The following is a 23,212-nucleotide window of genomic DNA, read 5'->3' as shown; positions in this document are numbered from 1 at the left end:
AATAAAGGCTTTTTTTTTTTTTTTCAAAAGGATAATATACAAAGACTCTTTCTAAATTAGATTGTCGGGACGCCTGGTTGGCTTAGCAGTTAAAGCGTCTGCCTTTGGCTCAGGTCATGATCCTAGAGTCCCGGGACCGAGTCCCACATCGGGCTCCCTGCATGGAGCCTGCTTCTCCCTCTGCCTGTGTCTCTGCCTCTCTGTGTGTGTGTGTCTCTCATGAATAAATAAAATCTTTTAAAAAATCTTTAAAAAAATAAGTAAATTATATTGCCAAAAGCTTTAAAAGTCAATAAACCTGAACCATTTCCTCTTTCGCCGAGCAAAATCACTCAGTTGCTACTGACTACGTAGAAACTTTAATAGAAGGACTCAGAAAGAAGAGTAGCATGAGGTAAGTATCATTAAAGGCTATGTGGTGATGAGGTCCAGTTTAAACCTTCCTCCTGCTTTTTGAAGAGTTCAGAGCCAATGTGCTGTTACAGCAGGTGCTTAGAGCATCCTGGATGAGCTGTCTCATCCTAGACAAAGGAATGGAAGAGGCCTGGCCAAATGAATAATCGTGACTTAACTCATGGGACAGAGGACCTTGTAAAGGTGCTGCAAAGATAGAGTACAGCTTGCACAGATTTCAGCAGAAGTGTCAGTCACTGTATCTCATTGGAGAGGTGACTTTCTATATGAGACCTGAGGTCAGAAGAAAAAACTGACTCAGAATCAGAAAGCAGAGCCAAGCCAAGGGAAGCAACTGCTCTCAGGCTTCCGCCTTCCGCTTTTCCATCCCCCACTCAGTGACCTCTTCCCCTGTTCCTTCCTCCAAAGCACATCTTTGGAATTCACAGAGTCTCCACAGATGACATAACCAAGGTGACACGTGACACAAGAAATATCATTTCCATTCTACTCTGTAACAGAGCACCAGACTAAGCAGTTAAACTGAATAACTTGGCACAAAGAAACATATTCAAGGGCTGTGGGTCATATAGCCATAGCAAGTCAGCTATATTATGTGTATTTTCCATCTATTCTCATCATTAAACCTAATAAAGCTCTTCCGTAACCTAATATAAGATAACATTATTGCTTTTTACTCTTATTTTTGTGTACATCATAAAATATATGAGATTTGCATCATTATCAAAAGGAATGTATTCAAAGAAGTTTTCAGGTTCACAGCAAAATTGAGCAGAAGGTACAAAGATTTCCCACATACCCATTGCCCCTACACATGCACAGCTTCCCCCATAAACAACCCCCCCAGAATGGTACTTTTTTTTATACCTAAAGAATCTACATCGACACATCATTATCACCCAAATAATTATTTTCAATATATAATGATTTCATATTGGGTTTGAACAGTTTACATACACATATGCAAATGTGTATATTTTATAGAAGCTGCTGTTTTTCTTTTTTTTCTTCTTTTTTTGCAGCTGCTGTTTTTCTTGGCATAAAACCTTTTGTATCTTTGAAAAGATTAGAATGCGTATGAAAAATGATAATGATGGTGGAGCCCTGGGATATTTCTGAGATCAAATTGAGAAAAAGGAAATGTACGTTTAGACAGATTTTAATTCCGGGGCACCTGAGTGGCTCAGTCGATTGTCTGCCTTCGGCTCAGGTCATGATCCCAGGGTCCTTGGATCAAGACCCCGCATCGGGCTCTCTGCTCAGCGAGGGCCTGCTTCCCCTCTGTCTGCAGTTCTATCTACTTGTCTCTCTCTCTCTCTCTGTGTCAAATAAATAGATAAAATCTTAAAATAAGAGAGGGCAGCTCAGCTTTGAAAAAAAAAAAAAAGGAAGAAAGAAAGATTTCAGTCCCCACATACCTTCCACAATCCTAACCTGTGGGTCATCCATATCTAAATTGTTCCTATTACATATTATCAGAAGCAAAAGTAAAATATCCTTCTTATTTTGAGATGTAGTTCATTAATAAGAACAACAGTATATAATTTTAAACATTTAGAAAGTGTTTGTAAACGGAAAGTGATATTATTGTAATACCAATAACTCATTAAGGAGAGTAGATGTTGGAATTTGGACTACTTATAAAGTGTAAGAAAGCACTCGGGAAAAAATTGGGAGCGCTCACGCAAAGTGACACACACTTCACAGTGTATCTTAAGGGACTTCTCCTTTTTTTCATTAGATTGGTACACACATTCTATTCTTTACTTTATCAAAACTCGGGTGTTCTCCAAAAGCTGTTCAGTATCCTCCACAAGGACGAGAATTAATGACAAGAAGAGTCATTATCTCCTTGTCTCTCCCGTGCAATTATCATTCCATCAAATTCACCTGAAAATGTGCTCAAATGCTTTATAATAAGAGCCATTTCAGTGGTTCTCAGTGCTCCAAGTACTAAAAACAGCATCCTGGTTTTAGGGACTGCTAATCCTACAAATATTTAGAGCTAGAAATGAATCCCTCTGCTCTTGAAACATTAGAGCCTTTCTGTTAAAGGTGAAATAGAGCCCCAGTTACTAAACTTAGTGTTACCCCAAATAGTGGACCTCACTTCACTTTCAGCATCACAGGGACCAACAGTTTTAAAATCATGTTCCTCTCCTTCTGACTAGAGAGACTCCAGGCCATTCATTTTTTCATAACAAATCTTTTTTTTTTTTATAATTTTTGTTCAGGTTTCCTTTTTTTAAAAAAAAAAAAGATTTATTTATTTATTATAGACAGAGAGAGAGAGGCAGAGACACAGGAGGAGGGAGAAGCAGGCTCCATGCCGGGAGCCCGACGTAGGACCTGATCCCGGGACTCCAGGATCGCGCCCTGGGCCAAAGGCAGGCGCCAAACCGCTTCAGATCGCATAAATCTTTCGCCTTTTCATAACAAATCTTAAGATCACTTTTGTTAAGTGCTTAAATTCCAAAGCTCTGATGGGATGAGTAACCCTAATTTGAGCAGGAGCCCTTTCTTTGTTCATCTCAGAATCCCCAACAAATTGGAAGCAACTTCTGTTTTGAATATTTATGTTGACATAAATAAGTCATGGTTCATAAAGCTTCAAATTATTCATGCTCCAACGTGACATCTATCTAATATGAAGCATTTAGAACTAATGCATTCTTTAAGAGTATTCATTAGCATAGTCTGTAAATGCAGTCGGTCCTAAATATTTATCCAGAAGAGGTTTATAGTGATGTGGTTAGGAAAACAAAATTTGAAGCCAGACTGCCCGAGTTTGAATCCTGGTTACCTCATTTATTAGCAATGAGAACTCGGGCAATTCTCTGAATTTTTCTGCACGTCAATCTCCTCGTAGGTAAAGAATGGGCATAAATAAACATGTGAGGCTGAGAGTGATGCGTGGCACCAACAGGAGGCCTTGGCAAGAGATCGATGGGTAGGAGTAAAGAGAGCACTTAGCTCCCTGGCTTCCTCTCTGCAGGGCTATGATTTGGCAATGGCACCCCCAACCCCCTCTCCTTTGCAGCCCCTTCCCAGTGAGGCCTCTTTCCTGGCCTCAGTTCTTATCAAGTTTTACAAACCACTCCTTCCACATACCCTTCCTCGGACCAAGGGTAGTGAAATCTTACGAGGCTGCTGATCCCTGGTGCCTCTAATCCTTTTCTCCCCCTAATTTTTAAAATTAGATTGTCCCTAATCTCATTTCTCTTATTTTGTCAGAACCGCAATAAAAACCTCCTTCATCGGTTTCTCTTCAGTTAAATCCTTTCAAATACGGCAGTGAAACGTAGGGACACCTGCACCCCAATGTTCACAGCAGCAATGTCCACAATAGCCAAACTGTGGAAGGAGCCTCGGTGTCCATTGAAAGATGATGGATAAAGAAGATGTGGTTTATGTATACAATGGAATATTCCTCAGCCATTAGAAGCGACAAATACCCACCATTTGCTTCAACGTGGATGGACCTGGAGGGTATGATGCTGAGTGAAGTAAGTCAGTCGGAGAAGGACAAACATTATATGGTCTCATTCATTTGGGCGATATTAAAAATAGTGAAAGGGAATAAAGAAGAAGGAGAAAAAAATGAGTGGGAAATATCAGGGAGGGAGACAGAACCTGAGAGACTCCTAACTCTGGGAAACAAACCAGGGGAGGTAGAAGGGGATGTGGGTGGGGGGTGGGGGTGACTGGGTGACGGGCACTGAGGTGGGCACTTGATGGGATGAGCACTGGGTGTTATTCTATATGTTGGCAAACTGAACACCAATAAAAAATAAATTAAATAAATAAATAAATAAATAAATAAATAAATAAATAAAGTTCCTTCCAATAAACATACATTTTTCAAACCAAAAAATATATATATTTTTTTTGGGGGGGGGAAGAGGTTGTATTCATATTTCAAAGATGTTTTGGGCTTTTTCCAAAGAGCAAAATTTGGCCCAAAGCCCACACACCCAAGCCCTTCACGACCGATGAAGAGCAAGCTGTGGGGAGTGGGAGGCATCCATGTCTGCATCCAGAAGACACCAGGTGCGTTGTCCTGGCGGGAGCAGTATGGATATATCTCATATAGCAGAGTCACGGCCTGCAGTGGGGGTTCACTAGGATGAAGTTGAAGCACGGACACTTGCTCCTGGACTGATACCACAGCAACGGCATCTGATTGCAGCACTGAACCAAGTCACACAAGGTGTCCAGTTTGCCCTCTATCCGTCTCATGTTGTTCTCCTGGAACCTACAAGAGGGGAGGGTCAGCCTGGTACATGTGTGTGTACACATGTTGGAGTGTGCCATGTATATATATATATATGGCATTTGTCTCCTCCCTGGAGGTTGACTGATATTCACAGGGAAGACCGTCGACTTTATCTCACGGTTGGTGTAAAGCCATTCAAAGGTTAATTGCACGAGCAACCGGGTTAGTTCAGCACTTTGATATTTCTCATCCTGACAACCGTGGGCAGGGTGGATTTCAGGGACAAAACACTTGCTTCAGAAAAAGCAGTGCGGAGGATTCTACGACGACCCTGGTGAGAAAAGGTGATTGGCCAGGATAGAGGCAGCGAGTAGGGATACTTGAGAAATAAAATACTTGAGACGTACTTAAGAGTTAAGTTCCGTAGTAGTGGTGATTGGTGGAACGCAGGTGACACGCGAGAGGAGGGAATCAGAGGTGAAGGTCGGCTTCCTACCGTAGGGAGTGACGTTGTGGTTGATCATGCTCCTGACCAATAGAACAGGAGTCCTGCAGAGCTACTGAATGCAAGAGTAGCAGTGACTTACGAGGGGAACGTACGAGCTATTTTTCTCCCTGTTGATTTGGGGCGTCTGTGTGATGCAAAGGTGATATTTAATAGGCAGTTATACATGTGCGCCTGCAGACTGGGAAGAAGCCTGAATTTTAGATGTACCTTTGGGAATCCTCAATCGCCTTGGGAATGGTGTTGAGGAACACAGGCATCTAAAGTATGAGCAGAGGAAAGGTGGCTATGAAGAAAACAGAGAAGGAATGGCCAGAGATGGACAAGAAGAAAAAAAGATGATGTGCTCAACCCAAAGGCCAAGGAAGTCAAGAGCTACCAGGAGGAAGGAGATACCAAGATTATCAACTGCAGAAATACCAAGTAATCAGTGTAGCTACTACAATACTATTTCACGACTGAGAAATAACTAGCAGCTTTGATGCTTTTCTCACATTAAAAAAAGTATTATGGGCCAAGAAATGCTGGCGTTAATATCCAAAAAGCCATTAAAGTCTGCAAACATTTCGAAAAGGTTATTTACCTTTTGATGTAAACCTAAATGGCACATGTCTTCCTTGGATATGCAAGGTTTTCCACCAGCTTTCCTAGAAGACAGGCAAATGAGCAGATCCCAGGAGCCCAAATCACCTAATAGCAAAAGAATATTGAAAAATAAATAATTTTTATCAGATTTTTGAAGGCACTGTTCTTAGACTTAAAAATTTTATTATTTAAATCCTAAAACACAGATGATTCTGAACATATTTAAAAGTCAATATTTGAAGTAACTTAAATGCAACTTTTCTAATTTAGAAATGTTTTTATATTTATTATTATATCAAGGAAAATTCACTTATCTAAAGTGATGTCATAAAACTAATAGACTAGCGGTTAAACGTTTTAAGTCACTAACTTTGTACATTTGTAAGTCTTATTTGGAGATTGGGAGGAAAGAGGATTTATAAAGTCTCTTAAGATAGAGGCTGGTTACAAAACCGAATAATGATAAGAAGTCAAAACACCAAATATTTTGTTCTGGACTCTGGTATCACCGTTACTTTTCACAAATCTTAAACATCAGATATCCCTTTATAAGATTTCTTACAAAGAAAAAGTTGTTGTCAGCAGAAAATAAAATTCAATGAAAATTTTAAAAAATAGGTTTTGTCTAAAAGGAATTTGTGGTCTAGTTATAGATAGCAAAGCTGAGGTCAAAATACAGAGTATAACATGGGCCGAAGGAAATGATATTTCAGCTATTTACCAAGGACAAAGCTCTTTGCCAATAAATCCTAGTAACTTGCCAAAATAATCTCAGAAGAGTACATTCTTGCATAATACTTGGACATTTGAAAATTAACATGTGTTATACGTTTATTTTCCCTTACTGTCTTTGATTTATTTATGTAAGTTTTTATCAACATGTCTTGCATGTAATTGGTACTTGAAAAATATTTGTTAAATGAGGGGCGCCTGGGTGGCCCAGTCGGTTAAGCGTCTGCCTTCGGCTCAGGTCATGATTTCGGGGTCCTGGGACTGGCATCGGGCTCCCTCTCAGTCTGCTCTTCCCCCTCCGTCTGCCCCTCTGCTACCCTCCCCCCAGCTGCTGGGGTGTGTGTGTGTGTGTGTGTGTGTGTGTGTGTGTGTGTGTTCACGCTCTCTCAAATAAATAAATAAAATCTTTTAAAAAATTGTTAAATGAATGAACAACCAGCCCGTGATAGGGCGGTAAACATGTTGCTTCAGACGATACAGAAGTAGGTATCTCAGCAATAACCTGCAAACACTACATCATGTACAAAAGGATTGATATTGCTTTAAAAAATTAAGCGATTTCCGTCCAGATGGCCTCTCCTGTTGATCAGTCCTAAGATAATGTTCCTGCGGTAACTATTCGTGCCAGACCTCATCAGTCATCTCTTTCGTTAGGTACTAGTGGCTTCTAAAAAGCTAGGAAATAACCAAATTCTGTCTTTTTTATGGTTTCCCAAAAGAATTTCTCACTTGAACGCGTAACGCTTTCAAAGAAGGGCTTTCCAGGGGGCGGGAAAGATTGATAATGAAGAGAGATCTACGACCATGAGGAATGAAATGCCACTCTGCACCCACCACGTCCTTTACGTCTTGACCAGCTCTGTGCTCTCTGGCTGCTTGGAATTACCCTGTTCCTCGAAGAGAAACCCTCTGCCAAACAAAAGGATCCGGAGAACTGAACTCAGTTAACACGGGAGCTCCCATCCCAGGGCTTTTCTGTTTGCTTCATAGATCTCAAGAGGCTGGCATATGGCACAATAGTCCAAGGGGACCCGGAAAGATGCTGCAGGCAATTTAGGGGCGGGAGAAAGCTCTGCCTGTATTAGCCACCAGGCCTTCGGCGGGGAAGGTCTACGCTGTCTCATGCATCCTCACGTTGAAGGAGACTCCGAAGGATTTCCTAAAGCCCAGACCAAATATTCTATGATGATTCCACGACTTTATTGAAAATGTGCACCTGGCACTTTCAGCCAAAACTTTTGATATGAAGTCAAAAGGGAAAACACAATGATGGCTGCATTTGGCATTATTGCTAGCCCAAGACACACTAGAACTCTAGAAGAAACCTCCTGACATAACATCCTCAACCAAGTAGTTTAAGAAGATAAGGATATGCAAAGAGAGGCTTTGGAATCATGGACTAGATTGTTTGGGCATTAAAAATACAGTAGCGGGGGGCACCTGGGCGGCTCCGTCAGTTAAGGTCGGCCTTGGGCTCAGGTCATGATCCGGGAGTCCTGGGTTCGAGCCCGGCTCCGGCTCCCTGCATGGAGTGTCTGCCTTGGGCTCAGGGTGTGATCCCGGGGTCCCGGGATCGAGTCCCACGTCGGGCTCCCTGCATGGAGCCTGCTTCTCCCTCTGCCTGTGTCTCTGCCTCTCTCTCTCTCTCTCTCTCTCTCTCTCTCTCTCTCTGTCTCTCAAATAATAGAATCTTTTAAAAAATATAAAGACACAGTAGGTTTTATATTTCTTCAAGGCTGACACGCGCCCCCCCTCACTACCCAAGGCATACACACAATTTCTCAATTTGATTACAATATATATAGCTAAGCCATAAATGTTTAAAACTGGAAGATACGTTTAAATAATGCAAAGCATTTAATTTATTAAGAACCTCCTGTGAGCAGGACATTGCACTAGAATTATGAATGTAAATAGCAAAAAAAAAAAAAAAAGAGAGAGAGAGAGAGAGAGAAAGTACAGTCACCGCCTTCAACCATCTGTGGGGGATCTGAACATTAAAAAGAATTTAGGATAACTTATAAAGTGCCATACAGGTTTTTGACATTCATAAGGGACACCACGTACCTCTCAAAAATATTTAACAGATATTTTAAATTTAAAATTAATATCTCAAAAATACTTTATAGCACAATAAATTTACCATTAAAATCCAAGTAAAATATAGCCAAGAATCTCAAGACTACCTCCACAGTCTGAAAAATGCTGATTGTTTCCATTCAAAATTCCTATTGTCACCCTCACTGAGCTCTACCTCAAACTTCCAAATCTCTATTTCCTAGTTAAATCCTGAGTAGACCTTTTCACTTTCTCTTCATTTTCATCTCCAACCTCAAAAGTCAACTCCGTCCCCCAACTCCCACAGCCCCTTTTAAAAGAAAAAGCTTCATTTGTTTTATGAGTGGCACCATGTATCCAAACTTGGTTTAAAAAAAATCCCAAAAGCCACACTGAAGTTTAGAAACTGGGCAGAGGGGGATCCCTGGGTGGCTCAGCAGGTGAGTGTCTGCCTTCAGCCCAGGGTCCTGGGATCGAGTCCCGCATCGGGCTCCCCACAGGGAGCCTGCTTCTCCCCCTGCCTGTGTCTCTGCCTCTCTGTGTGTCTCTCATGAATAAATAAATAAAATCTTAAAAAAAAAAAGAAAAGAAAAGAAACCGGGCAGAGAAAAAAGCACATTCACTAGCTAAGTAAATCACATTCAGACGTCAACATTGGAGCGTTTGGGAAACAAATATGTGCCTCAGCAAAATTACAGGTTGCTGAATATCGCGGAGCTGTGGGGCCATGCTCAGGAGCTGCAAGCGAGCCGTGAGTAGGCCAAGGCCCAGGTGCACAGCAGGGACTGCAGGCTGCGGGGCCCCCCGGAGAGATCAAGCCTGCATGTGGGGTGCCTTTGGCCTGCACGATTTTTGTTTTGTTTTTGTTTTAAATGTTAACTATTTGCCAAAATGCGAATGTCAGCGTAATTCACACCAAGACCCAGATTCCTGCTTTCATTTGAAAACTCGGAGGCTGTGGTCATACTGGGTCCCCTGATGGGAGCCGAGGACAGCCTCCCACATTCCCTCCACCTGGCCATGTGGCCTGGCCTGGCCCCCCTGCCTGGCTCTGCCTCCCAGGGGAACGGTCGGGACCCCATGTAAAACACTGGGTGTCAGTTTTGCATGAATTGCTCATTCAGCAAGATGATGTTCCACGCCTTAGCTTTCTAATGAATTAGAGTCGTTCATTAGGTAAATTGGCCTTGTTAAGAGGCCAGTAGGCAAATTGATATTTGGTCAGTTGGTCTTCAAAGGATGTCTGAACACACCCTTTGATCTTCAGATCGGGCTACGCTCTCCCGCAAGGTTGAGTAAGGTCATTTCAACTCCAGAGACGTTTTATTGGCTGTTAAAGTTGGTGAGGACTGAAGGACTGAAGTGTGGTCTCTTAGACTGGAAAAATCAGGAGTAGCCAGTGGACATCCTTTTGACTTAGGTCTTTTCTCTCCAGTTGGACTGGAAGAGTGACCCGCGCACCACTCCGAGGTGGGCCAGCTCTCATGTCTCCCCCACAGTTTCTCTTTGGACCCTTTATGACCTTCAGCCTGTCTCAGGGCTGTCACCATAGTTATAAGTTGCCTAGGACTTTTTTTTTTTTTTTTTTTTTTTTGAGGCACCTGGAGCAAGCATCCTTTATGTTGGCCTTCTTCGGTGTTTCTTCTTCCCTGGACGGTTGACATTATCAGAGTGTAAGAGCTAAGAGGTCAGACTTGGATTTGGAAAAAAATAAATAAATAACCAGGCAAAACCACCCTTGGCCGAATTGGACGGTGGTTTCTTAGATTTTCCTGGGCAGAGGGAAAAGGAGACCTTTCGATGGTTCAGCCCAGCTCCCTACAATATTGCACCAGGATCTGAGTGCCAAAGCCACACTAATAAATAAACAATAGTACTAGTAGTAAGAGTGATGATATCAACAGTAAATCTTTCTTGAGCCCTTACAGGAAGCCAGGTACTATTCCAAGTATTTGTATTAATTCATTTATTCCACACCATAGCCTCCTGGATATGATCATTCTCTTTTTGAAAAGCACAGTCAGATTAAATAATCTGTTCAAGGTCAGCCATCTAGTTAGTGGTAGGAAGAGAATCTGAACACAGGACGTTTAGCTCCAGGGGCCGCTTTCGTGGCCGTGACATCATTATCCCTTCAGAAACCACAGAGGCAATAGAGAAATTCAGCTTTTGCTACCTCCCGTGTTTTAACTTATGCAGAACTTCCAACAACCCTATGGGGTAGACACAATTATTCTACACACTATACAAGAGAGGAACCTGAGACAAAGAGGAATTAGATAGCTTTGGTATTTTTCCAACTACTCTCCAGGACAGCCATGTCCTTTGGGGCCTCAGAGGCAAAAAGGACTGTCTGTAACAGGTACCCCGGGCATTCCTAGACCCTCACCTAGTGCCCCAAAGCAGTCTTAGCTACCATTGGTAATTTAAGTAAAATGTTTATCTGTAGAAGGAGGGAGCACTCAACCACACATATACTCAGGAACTATAAATATTAACCTGGCCTCCACCTACTTTTGAAAAGAAATCTCTAAAAGTTTCTTAGATTTTTTTTTTTTTTTGATGGTTAAAATGATTTCTTTCCCTGTCACAAAGAAACCAGAGTGAGACTAACTCCCACATTGGACTTGCCAAGCCCATAAATAGAGAGGTCATAGGACATTGTTCTAGGAAAACAGGATGTGGATGTTCTGTTCTCCATCTCAAAATTACAAAAACATGAAAAACCTATATGGGCTCTTCCCCATAATCTGTGGAACAAAATTGCTGATAACACCACCCCAACATGCCTCCTCAGTGTTGGCTCAGGGAGCAATGAAGACTCCACAGACAGGGTCCAGATTAATCAGCTCAACACAAAATGGTGTAGAGTTGGTTTCTATCATTCTCTCCTCGTCCTCAGGAAGCAAGTAACATCCTCGGTGTTAAAAATAAGAGCTATTATAAATCTAGGGGATCCCTGGGTGGCGCAGTGGTTTGGCGCCTGCCTTTGGCCCAGGGCGCGATCCTGGAGACCCGGGATCGAATCCCACGTCGGGCTTCTGGTGCATGGAGCCTGCTTCTCCCTCTGCCTGTGTCTCTGCCTCTCTCTCTCTCTCTCTGTGACTATCATAAATAAATAAATAAATAAAAAATTAAAAATAAGAGCTATTTTTAAGGGTTTTGTTCTTGTTTTTGTTTTACTCAAGCATCTGCCCTACGGAGTGAGGGCCGTCTTCAGAATATTTCCGGTGTCTCAGAGGCGGGCTGCCATGGAAAGCAAACAATCATTTCCTGGCTCTCAGATGAGCTCCCTCATTGATAAAGTTCACCGGGTTAGTAACTCAATCCAGAGAACAGAGAACTCTGAGATATTATCACTCACATAAATGCTGTTTATCCTCACGGAATGACAACTTCAATTTTCTGGCGCACTATATAAAAATCTCAGAATATTAAGTCTATTCCTGCTTTATTTTTCATCATAGCATTTATCATCATCTGGCAGGTTATAGGTATCTTGTCTATGTGTTTATTGCCTGCCTGCCCTGCCCATTAAATGTGAGCTCCATGAAGGCAGGGCTGTGCCTGTTTTGTTCACTCCGATATCCTCAGGGTCTACAACAGTGGCCGGGATCTCAGAATTATTTGCTATATATTTGTGAGATCCACAGTGAATGTACAACTGAAGGTGAGCAACAGATCAACAATGAAAACTCAACCAAAAGCCAGTATATTGTAAAAATTAAAAATGGAAGTAGTGAGGGAAAATATTAAAGTAGTCTTACAAGGACCGAAAGATATATTTTGGTTCTTAGTAAGAATAAGAGAGAAGTTAGCCTAAGAAAATAAAGTTAACCATTCCCAGCATTTAAGGGAATTATTATATTTTTTTAAAGAAAGGAGATTCCAAGTGCTTTACTTAGTGGAAACTTTTTTGTGAACACATACATCAGATGGAAGCAGAAAAGATTTATAAAGTCTGACTTGGAAAATAAACTTGTCCAAAGGCTTCCAAGATATATAGCCATAAAAGCCAAGCCTCATTTACTTATGCACAGTATTAGACTGTTAGATTTCATAAGGATACAAGGATGGTGATTTCCTAAAATGTATGGGGTTTTTTAGCATGAAATACTGAAGATGTTTATTTTTTTTTAATTTTTATTTATTTATGATAGTCACAGAGAGAGAGAGAGGCAGAGACACAGGCAGAGGGAGAAGCAAAGCAGGCTCCATGCACCGGAAGCCCGAAGTGGGTCTCCAGGATCGCGCCCTGGGCCAAAGGCAGGTGCCAAACCGCTGCACCACCCAGGGATCCCCTGAAGATGTTTAAATTATAAATAATGCATAATATTCCTCTATAAGACAAAATGAGAATATTTCATAGAGTCACTGTTCCATCTATAAACTTTTTGTCTTCACAACTAGAGTATCAAATTCCTACTGAATAACAAAGTATTATTTTCCCTGTGTCCATTCTTTATCAGAATTAGTAAATAATGTCACATTCACGAATACATGATTAACTTATTGATGACAAATTAGGTTCTATGCTTGATAACACCGTAAGATTGTTTGGATATAAAGTAGCCATTGCAAATACCTTTTGCAAGTATCTTTTCCTGAATCTTCCAGGTTGCATGAACCAGTTCCCTTAACTATATTCTTAATATGATGGATCTACAGAACAGTAGCCCACATTTTATTCTTGACTTTTCTTTAAGGACAAAACCATTCACATTCTTTTATCTAACACTGATTATTGTAGACACATAGTAGATGTTTATTGGATTGAATATCGCAGAATTTAAGAGAAATCATATACATAGAATCTTTAGGTCATCAGTGATTATACAACACGGTCACAAAATCTAATTAAATCTAGTTCCTTACCCCAAGAGTCTGGTCAGGGGTTTTTGCTTGTGATGCCTCTGGCTCCTTATCCTTTAAAAGGTGATGTTAAAAAAAAAAAAAAAAAAAAAAAAAACAACTTTGTGTTTTACCACAAAATTCTAAGCTATTCTTCCCCCCCCCACACACACACACGGTGTGCTAAATCCACACTAGAAATCAAGCTTTCCTATCCTATACCATCTACCTTCTTTCTGCCCTGGGAGAGGTAGTGAAGATCAATGAGATTGTTTTTGTGAGGAGTTTTGAGCTCCTGAAATTCTTCTGCTCTACTCATAAGCTCAAGAAACCAATATTATGCTCAAATTTTTACAAAAGTTTAAAAAGACTCAGGCTCTGAAGAAATTTTCCATTAAGAAGAACTTGAAATGAATGAGATCAGTTTATTTCTACGAAATAAATTTAAGAAATGTTTACTTTGGAATAATCCATAGGGTTTTTCAAATGCTATTTTTGAAGATTTTCAGGGCCCTTATTTAGTCTGCTACTGAAGTGTAATCGAACGTGTATTTTAACTTTTACTGCTTTCTTTTTCTTTTCTTTTTCTTTTCTTTTTTTTTTCTTTTTTTACTGCTTTCAAGACTGTTGTCTATCTAGTCTAGGATAAAACTCTATAGGATTTTACTAAATTTCTAAATGTCTGGAATTGTCACGAGCTTAGAAGGCCTTAAAAGAAATGAACAAAAAGAACAAAAAAAAGAACAAAAAAAAAAAAGAAATGAACACTTCAGCAATTTTAAAAATCAAACTTCACCTAGTGCCTAGATACTGGTTTCTAGGATCATCCTCCAATAAAGGGAACCACAAGTCCTTGGAGAAATGGCTGATTCAAGGGGCTGGAGTAGTAAATACACAAGATGAGCCTAGAGCATCATTGTGTCAGGAGGTACAGAAGAGCCCAAAAACCAAAAGGAAACAAACAAAAACAATGATCGAAGGACGTCTAAGGGACACAGGAGTCAATGATCCAAACTGGAACACTATGAGCAACAGAATCAATGATATTGGATTATAACCCGAAGTATAAAATAACTACCTGCGAGTCCACGTCACTATGAACAAATGATCCGAATAAGTAGATAGATGGGGATGAAGAGACCAAGCTTGTGAGTGTAAAAATACCCAATAACTTATGTAGCTTCTCCAAACTCTTCGAAGGGCGGTGGAGCACAGCTTCCCGGTCCTGGTCAGGAGCTGAACACAGGGCATCCTGCCGAGAGTGCAGGATGGAAAGGGAGGTGGAAGGACGGCCGTGGGAGCCTGACCCTGAGCCCCCCACCCCGGGTCGGGGCTGACACCGCAGCGCTGGGTCACCTGGAGCGTGCACAGCTCCATAGGGTGGGCCAAGCTCCACGGCTCCCCTCCTGCTCCTGCTCCTGCTCCTGCTCCCGTCTGATCGCAGGAGAAAACACCAGGCGAATCCCAGGGGAGAGACCCCAGAGGGCCTGGCCTGTTCCCGGAGCTGCCAAGTCCCCCAACCAACAGAGAGAGTCTGAGAAACGGTCACAGGTGAGAGAAGCCTAAGGACGCGGGGGGACCAACCCTAATGCGATGTCCTGGGTGCGGCCGTGAACCGAAGAAGGACATCACGTAAGAAAACGAAGGAAATCTGAATAAAGCGAGGACTTCAGGGATGGCAAGATCAGCAAGCACACGGCCTCCGGGGAAAATAAGACGATCGTTGAGTCGGTGGACGTAACCGGGCCGAAAGCCTCACGCACTAACTACACGTCTCACCAAGTCCTTCATACTCAGGATGTCGCACTGCAAACCCAATCAGCACCGCAATGCTGGAAGACAGAGACAATTCCTCTTTATGCGAGAGGCACTGTATGCTAATAAAAATTCTAATGGTATTTAAAATACCGAGAATTGGAAAATAGACCAAGTTCGGGGTTCCGAGACCCCCTGTTACTACATGCAGCTCCCCAGATTTGTAGCCTTTATTTACATGCAACACTATTTCTCTCTGAATTCAAATCCTTTGGTGATTTTGTTTACATCCATTGCTTTAGCTATTGCCTCTTTGGACTCCCAAATTTACATTTCTCTACACTTCTCGTATTTCAGAGAGACATTTCCAGGTGCATTCTAGAACAAATGCCCTGCCGAACGAGTGGAAATCTGAACCCATTGTCTCCTGCCGAAATCTTGTCCCTCCTTCCATTTTCCTTAGCATCAAAGGCGCGGCCACTCTCTCTCTCCCTCAAGCTAGAAGGTATAAGGTCATCTTCAACTTGTCTATCATTCCCACATCCCATTGATTTCCAATTCCCATCAATTTTAAGTTGGAATTTCTTAAATATTTCCCGACCTTTCCAAATCCTATCACATTCTCTAAGCCTAAGATCTCGCCATCTCTGCAAAGTCTCCTAGGCCCTCTGCTTCTCTTTCTCCTTCTCTAACCCATTACAGCCAGAGCAATCCTCCAAAAGAACCAGATCTTGCCACTGCCAGCACAAGACAGGTCAAATTCTTTAGCAAAGCCACCTGGGCCTTTTACACCTGCCCTCACCTGGGCTTCCAGTCACACTTCTCTCAAAGCAGCTCCCCCACTTCCTCTTCTGCCATCTTGACGCTTTGTTGGTCCCGGAGACCCCAAGCACTTACAGATCTCTATGTGGCTCTTCCCTATGAATGCTCTTTCTCACAAAATCCGCCTGAGAGCTCACCGTTACACACCACACTCAGAATTGGCAACTTTCTTTTCTGTTTTGGGACGTTTTATTTGGCCCTCGTACTGCTTATACTGTGTCCGGTATTACAGTGAGTTATTACAGCATCCTTACTACTCAACAATGGTCCTTGGACCTGCAACATTGTCCTCAGCTGGAAGCTTGACAGAAATGAAAAATTTCAGCCCCCAAATTCGGCCTTACCAAATCAGAATTTGTCAACAACAGGATCCCCAGATGATCTACACGCACGTGTATGTTTGAGGGCCGCTCATGTCTACCTATGCCCTATATCCTTGAAAGGTCTCACCTGCCTTTGATGTGCCCTCTCTACCACCGACAGCAACTTTAGTGCCCTACCCATAGTTCTTGTTTGATAGCCACGTGTTGACTGAAACTTGAGTATCTGGTGTCAATTATGAAATATCCTGATGCCTGAAAATAATGTCCTACTCATAATACTCGCTATGAAGTTGGTGCTTTAAACTGAGTTCTTTTAGGGGTAGCTGGGGGGCTCAGTCAGTCAAGTGTCTGCCTTCGGCTCAGTTCACGATCTCAGGGTCCTAGGAGGGACCCCCACGTCGGGCTCCCTGCTCAGCAGCTCGTCTGCTTCTCTCTCTCCTTCAGTGCTCTATCTCGCTCTTGCTCGCTCTCAGATAAATAAATTCTTTGAAAAAAATAATAAAATTAGTTCTTTTATTACTTAAGTACTTGACATGAGTTTTAGACAGACATTCCTTATATCAAATTCCACATTATGGAACAGGAGGTTTCTGTGTATAATTAGCATTGTGACACTTCATTTAACCAAATATTATTCCTTCTTCCTGTTTTATTAAAAGTCATTTTGCATGACTTCTTTAAAATGCAATGAATGCAACCTAGTCATGTCTGGCTTAACATTTTATAATAAGGCACCAGGGACTGTGAGCAATCTGAGAGGGAGGAGAGAGTCATTCATTTAAAATTTATTCTAAGAATAATTCCACACTAATTCAGCACAGATGAGAACTAAGGCTTGAGAAAATTAATTCACTAACATGAGAAAAAGAACCAACTCCCTCAATGGCTTATTACTTAATGCAACAAGTATTTTAGGATTACACATCTCCTGCTCATAATGCATTATTTTCAATCTCTTTGGAGATTTATTTAACTCAATCATACACTTCTGTAAGATATTGATGGAGCAAGTCTTATCTTCCATTTTCAAATCAAGCAGCAGATAATCTAATGAACTTGTTCAAGGTCATTCCAAAAAGTAGTTATAATAATAATAATAATAATAATAATAATACCAACATTTAGGGAATAGGATGAAGACTAAGTGAGTTAATATTTGTAAAGTGCTTAAAACAGTGCCCAGTACTTGATGAGCTTTACATTAGTATTTGTTTAATGAATAAATAAGTGAGTGGAAGGTATACACATGCAGATAAATTCCAGATAAAAATCCAGATCTTAAAAAAAAATAAAAAAAATCCAGATCTTGATGAACTTTCAAGAAACAAAATATGTTATCTTCTGTATAGAGTGATACAAGTCTAATTTAGAAAACAGCGAATAATCCTCTCTTTCCACTCTTTGCTACCCCTTTATGTGTCTTCAATAGGCCTTCTTACCATAGAAGGAAAGACACTCATTAGTGGCTTCAATCTAAGGATAAGGAAGGACCTCATCTGTAGTGGACCTCAGTTAAAATTCATGCACATTATCTAGAACTGGGCTCAGCAGTTTTCTCTCATTGGCAGTGCAAGTGCATTTGTTAGACTAGGTGACGCCTTGAGCCTTGAAACTAATGGTGAAGAAATGTACATCCTCATGAGTGAGTACCAACAGGCCCCTGGTGGTAGGTGTGACCCGAGCAGCCAGGCCAGCCCCCATGGCACCCTAAAGTGGGTGCTTCAGGTAAGGAGGCACCTGGCTAATGGGTCAGCTGGGCTAGCGCCTAAGACAGGTTTCATCCACTTCACAGTTTTCTGAAAATTGGCCCTGCTTCTAGAAGCCAAGAGGATATTGGAAATGCCCCCTGAAGCTAATAATTCTGTTACCCATGAGATGAAGAATATTTAGGCCAGTGCGAAACTGCCAAGTATTATTGAAGCATACCATAAAGTGACTTGGTCTTGCACATCTAACAGGTATAATTTATCCCACAGATATTAACGGAGTTCTGAAAAATCATGGCTTCCTCTTATAACATTATTTTCCCACCTCACCAGAGGCTTGGAGCACGGTTTGCTATTTTTCTTATTATTCATTATTCAAAATTCATATAGTAATCACATTTCTTTATTTTGATAGTTGTTATTTAAAATCATTTTCTTTGTTTCATTGACATTGTTAATTTTAAGATTCACGTGCATATTTTATCACGTTTTGATGCTCTTTCACTGCTATCAGATTGATTCCCACCAACAACATTGCTGGGTTAAAAAGTAGGAGTATTTTAAATTTTATGGATTTTTCCAGATTGCTTTCCAGAAGAAGACTATAACACTCCACACTTCCAAAGCAAGATCTGAGAGCTTCCACTCCCAGAATCCCTACCAGCAATAGGTGAGGGCACCTATTTCGGGTTTTGCTGATTCTGTGAGTGTAAAGTGCAATATTCTACACTTTAAATTGTCTTTCTGTAACATTTTCTGAATTTCACCATCTTTTTATTCTTTGTTTTGCCATTTGAATTTCCTTCCTATAAGCCTTTTTTTTTTTTGTAAGTAATCTCTACACCCAACATGGAGCTTGAATTTACAACTCTGAGATTAAGAGTTGCCTTCTCTACCAACTGAACCAGCAGGTGCCCCTCCCTAAACTTCTTATTTACATGCTTTGTATGAAAAAGTTTTATGAATAAAAATTAAGTTTAAAAAACAGCATTTAGCATAATGAAATTATCTCTAATTGATGTGCAAGTAAACTCCCTTTTAATTTTTTAAAAGATTTTCTCTATTCATGAGAGACCCAGAGAGAGAGGCAGAGACACAGGCAGGCTCCCTGTGGGGACCCCGATCTGAGACTCCAGATGGGTCTCCAGGATCACGCCCTGAGCCGAAGGGCGACGTTCAACCACTAAGCCACCCAGGTGCCCCAGGAAACTTCCTGTTTAGTTAAAAGTTAAACTAATATGTCAGTTTTAACCTCATCAGATCAAAAAACATTTTAACGTCTATTTCCTAAAGATTGTGAACTAGCACTGGTGATGAAAGCCAAAATAGGAACCATCCTTTTTTAAGAGAAATTCGGCAAGGAGAAGCAGTTTTAATATTTTCACCCACCCGCCAAATAATTGAGTGTTACACTCAGATCTCCAAAATGTAATGTAAATGAATACTGAAGCAAAGTTGTAGTGTATAGCAAGTAGTTGGAACAATTCTAAATGTCTACCAAAACGACTTAGTTAAAATGCTAGGATATTCCATATAACGAAATACTAAAAAGAATGAAGCAAAAATTTTTTGTATACTTTCCAGAAACTAGTGTGATTTTGTGGCTAGAAACTCAGGTTTGGAGAGAGACAGTTCTGGGCCAAACCGCAGCTGTACCAGTCCTGGGATGATTGCTCAGTTCCCCATCTGTGAGGCAGAAATACCTACCTTACACACCCGGAGTGAGAATTCGGTAAGTTAATGCAGATAAAGTGCATATCACAGCACATTTAGTTAATAATAATCAAAATAGACCAAGTTAAAACTACTGATAGGAAAATTTATTCCAGTTTTTAAGACTACGTTGGCATGGCGAAGCTATTATCAGAATATCAGAATATTAACATTGTGTCTGCTAAAACATGTGGGATAAGCCATTGTAGTAGGAGGCAGGAGGCAAAAGGGTAAGTAAGATGCAAGCGTGTGTGTTCACGTGTGTGTGCATGTGTGTGCATGCTTGGGCCAGGCCTGGAGAGATGCCTGGGCACATGCCCTACATTAGCGGGGTCACCCCTGGGTGCTGGGATCTGGATTTAATTTTTCACATTCACCTTTGTATTTGCAAATATTTAACTCAGTACCATGCCACAAAAACATGACATCTTTGTAAATGGGACCATTTTCTAAAAATGCGGTTAGAATACGCACGCATGCCGCCAAGAAAAGAAATAGTATTCTCGGAGAAAAGTGACACTTGTCTTTTCACACACTGCATAGCTTTCAAAGTACGATCCGATGTCAATTAACTGCTACACAGAAACAAAAATGTACAAAAAAATGAACCTGGATCCTGATCATTTTAAAATTCAAAATGTCTCTGATATCACATAGAGTGCCTTAAAAATACTCAATGTGACAAGTAACAGGATATCTTTCCATAAGACAAGAAATAAAAATCAGTCTCAGCGTGCAATAGTCATGCTGTATAGTCATGAGTTAGAGATTTCAGGTACCCGCGAAGTAAGGTCTTGCTGATAAATTTTAATGTGCTATTTCTTCAAAAAAATGGACAAATAACAAATAGAATCCTTGAGTAAACAAATCAGTGGATATGCAAACACTCATTATTCCTGATACGTTGGCTATCTGGATGAGCCTTCAGATTACCACGGAATGTGCCTGCCTTGCTGGCATTCCCAGCATTCTTACTATGATGCAAGTACCAATTTCCAACAGAAGCAATCTGCCCTATACTACAGCTGTGAATTTGGATTTCCGTGCTATACTTCCATAAAACAACAGGTAAAGTTCTCATTCTGAAAACAACCTCACTTATAATGACAGAGTTTTGATGTTGGTGAGGTTTGGTGAGATGAGAGATTTTTTTGCATGTCGCATGGGAAATGCTTTAACTTTATCAGGTGGGTAGAATTTTGACAGCTGGAACGAAGAGGTTCAAAATAGATCCTCATTCTTTATCCCAGTGATTTTAATTTTAAAAATTCGTGCTAAGGAAAGAATCAGAAATGTAGATAAAGATCGATACACAAGAATTTATATACAAGAATTACGACGGCAAAACATTGCCAATATAAATATTTAACAATGTGGACAAGATTAAGGAAATCATATTAAGCAAACATTAAATACATCCACATAACATGATTTTATGTAGCCATTGAAATAATGTCTACAAAAATTTTATGGCATGTGTTTCTGATGAACAGTATGCTAAAAACGCAAGCTAGAAAATTGTGTAAAATGTATAAAACGCTTATAAAGAAACATGTCCAAGTTAACTGGCTTGGGGGTAGCCTTGTAGGTAGTCTCCTCTGTTCCTTCTTGTACTCTATGTATTTTGCAATTGGAATAGATCCTAAAGATTGTCTAGTTCAAAAATCGTCATCTTCCATAAAATGAAAGGCATCTGAAGAAACGAAGTAGTTTAGTCACAGCCTCTCACTGACAATGCCACCCACGGCGGTTTTCCTCTTTTCCCGAGGGCCATCTTGCTGCTCCTTGGGGGCCGATGGTTACCATTTGGGATAAATCATATGTCCATGTTTTTACCTCCATCCCGCTATCTTCAAGCAAGCCCAACAGGTCCAAAGACAGTTTAAACGCAGCTGCTTGTTGCTGTCACTTCCAAATGGACCCCGGGCCTTGACTTTAGTAAAGAATTAAGATAACAGGTACCAAGGCTTCGCTCGCTGACTTACAATCAACGGGGGAAGCATCTGCTTGAATTTAGGAGCGGGGCTTCTCACCAATGTGGAAGGCTGGCTCAGAGCCCCGGTGAGGCAAAGGGGGAACTGTTTGGCCACTACCTACTTAAGGATCAAATAGGCAATTCCAGAACTTCTTTGTGCTTCTGGAAGAAACACAGGAAAACTGTAATGCAGAAGGATCCAGCCCAGTAGTCTCAACACAGGGCCCAGGACCAGCACGTTAGCATTACCTGGGGGCTTGTTATTTCTCGACACACCTCCCCACTGTTCCTGGGTCAGATCTGCTGGGCGTCGAGTTCAGCAATCTGTGACGTCACAAGACTTCCAGACAATTCTGATGCATATTAAGTTGGAGGATCACAGGCGCAGCAAGCAGTGGGTACTATGGCTGGTGCTTTGCTAAAACTATGCTCTGTAGACAACCACCTGCACAGGGATTTCCTTTACCTTCTGATACACACAAACTACAGTGCTGGCTATCAGAGGGCAGGGCGCCCTAAGAGTCATCTCTGCCCTTTACACCTCTTCATCACTTGTTTGGTCATCTGATAATGAGGTGGAATGCTAAGCAAGATTTTTTAAATTCCAAAAATTCCCTGCTCTCAATGAACCATTTTGTTGCACAGATGATGAGATTCTCGTATGACGCTCACATTTTTCCTTAGAGAAAGAACTGAGAAGAATTACCATGATTACTATTAAAAGGTTCCTCTTAACTTGTTGGTGGATTCTTTCTTGGAAAGCAGAGCCATCCCTCTGAACCAGCTCTGAAGCAAGGTTACGGAGAATCTTCACCAAGGGAAGCAGGTATGTTGAGTTTTTGCTTTTTCAGTGGGTTTCCACTCAGACACCGCCTGCAGCACATTTCGCTTGGCTCTACCACACAGCTACTTCCTTCGCCTTAAGTAGTTCCCCCCCTACGTTTCTAAGAAGCAAATGGTGCTTGACTATGCCAAGGAAAGGTTCAGTTATTCTCCTAGGGCATTTGCAGGTTTATTTTGCAATTGCTAATTGATTTAATTGCGCACCCACGAGCTGTCTGCAGGAGACTGCCTTATGCGGAGGAGTAGAGTACGAATAAATAAGTAAAACGTGCCCTGCTTTATAAGAAGTTTATAAAATAGGGGGCAGAGAAGACGGACACACACAAAATATAAAACGATGGAACACAAAACACACTCTAGGCCTCAGAGCTGCGTGAATCATGCGTGATGAGGTCTCAGGTAACTTGTTTACCATCTCCACCTTGAGGGAAATTTATGGGTAGACTTATAAATTAATCTAGATTTTAAGAAACAGCAGATTTTAAGGAATCCTAGGCGCCAGAAACCTCAGTAGCAACGCAAATCACAAAGCTCTGGACTGTGAAGACAGGTGAGTAGGCCACTAGCGGGGGCCGCACATTACCCTCACCTGGGGCTCCGCAGAGCACCGCGATGCCCAGGTTCATGCCCCTTCCCCTCAGTTTTGATATAATTTTCAGAAGTGGAACCTGGGCATTGACTTTTTAAACTGTTAAGCTCCCTGAATAATTCGAG

General features: G+C 41.3%; 1 protein-coding gene across 1 annotated transcript in view; it reads right to left on the bottom strand.

The window, feature by feature from the left end:
• The window catches only part of CPED1 (cadherin like and PC-esterase domain containing 1), a 263,155-nt gene that overhangs the window by 202,503 nt on the left and 37,440 nt on the right, over positions 1 to 23,212 (bottom strand). The window contains exon 3 of the mRNA XM_055314580.1: positions 5,719 to 5,825. Coding sequence (XP_055170555.1) covers positions 5,719 to 5,825 — 107 coding nt within the window. The remainder of the gene's footprint in view (positions 1 to 5,718; positions 5,826 to 23,212) is intronic.

This window comes from Nyctereutes procyonoides, unplaced genomic scaffold (assembly GCF_905146905.1).
Source record: "Nyctereutes procyonoides isolate TBG_1078 unplaced genomic scaffold, NYPRO_anot_genome, whole genome shotgun sequence".
NCBI lineage: Eukaryota > Metazoa > Chordata > Mammalia > Carnivora > Canidae > Nyctereutes > Nyctereutes procyonoides.
The sequence above is the reverse complement of the archived record's forward strand: the minus strand, read 5'-3'. Positions and strand labels throughout refer to the sequence as shown.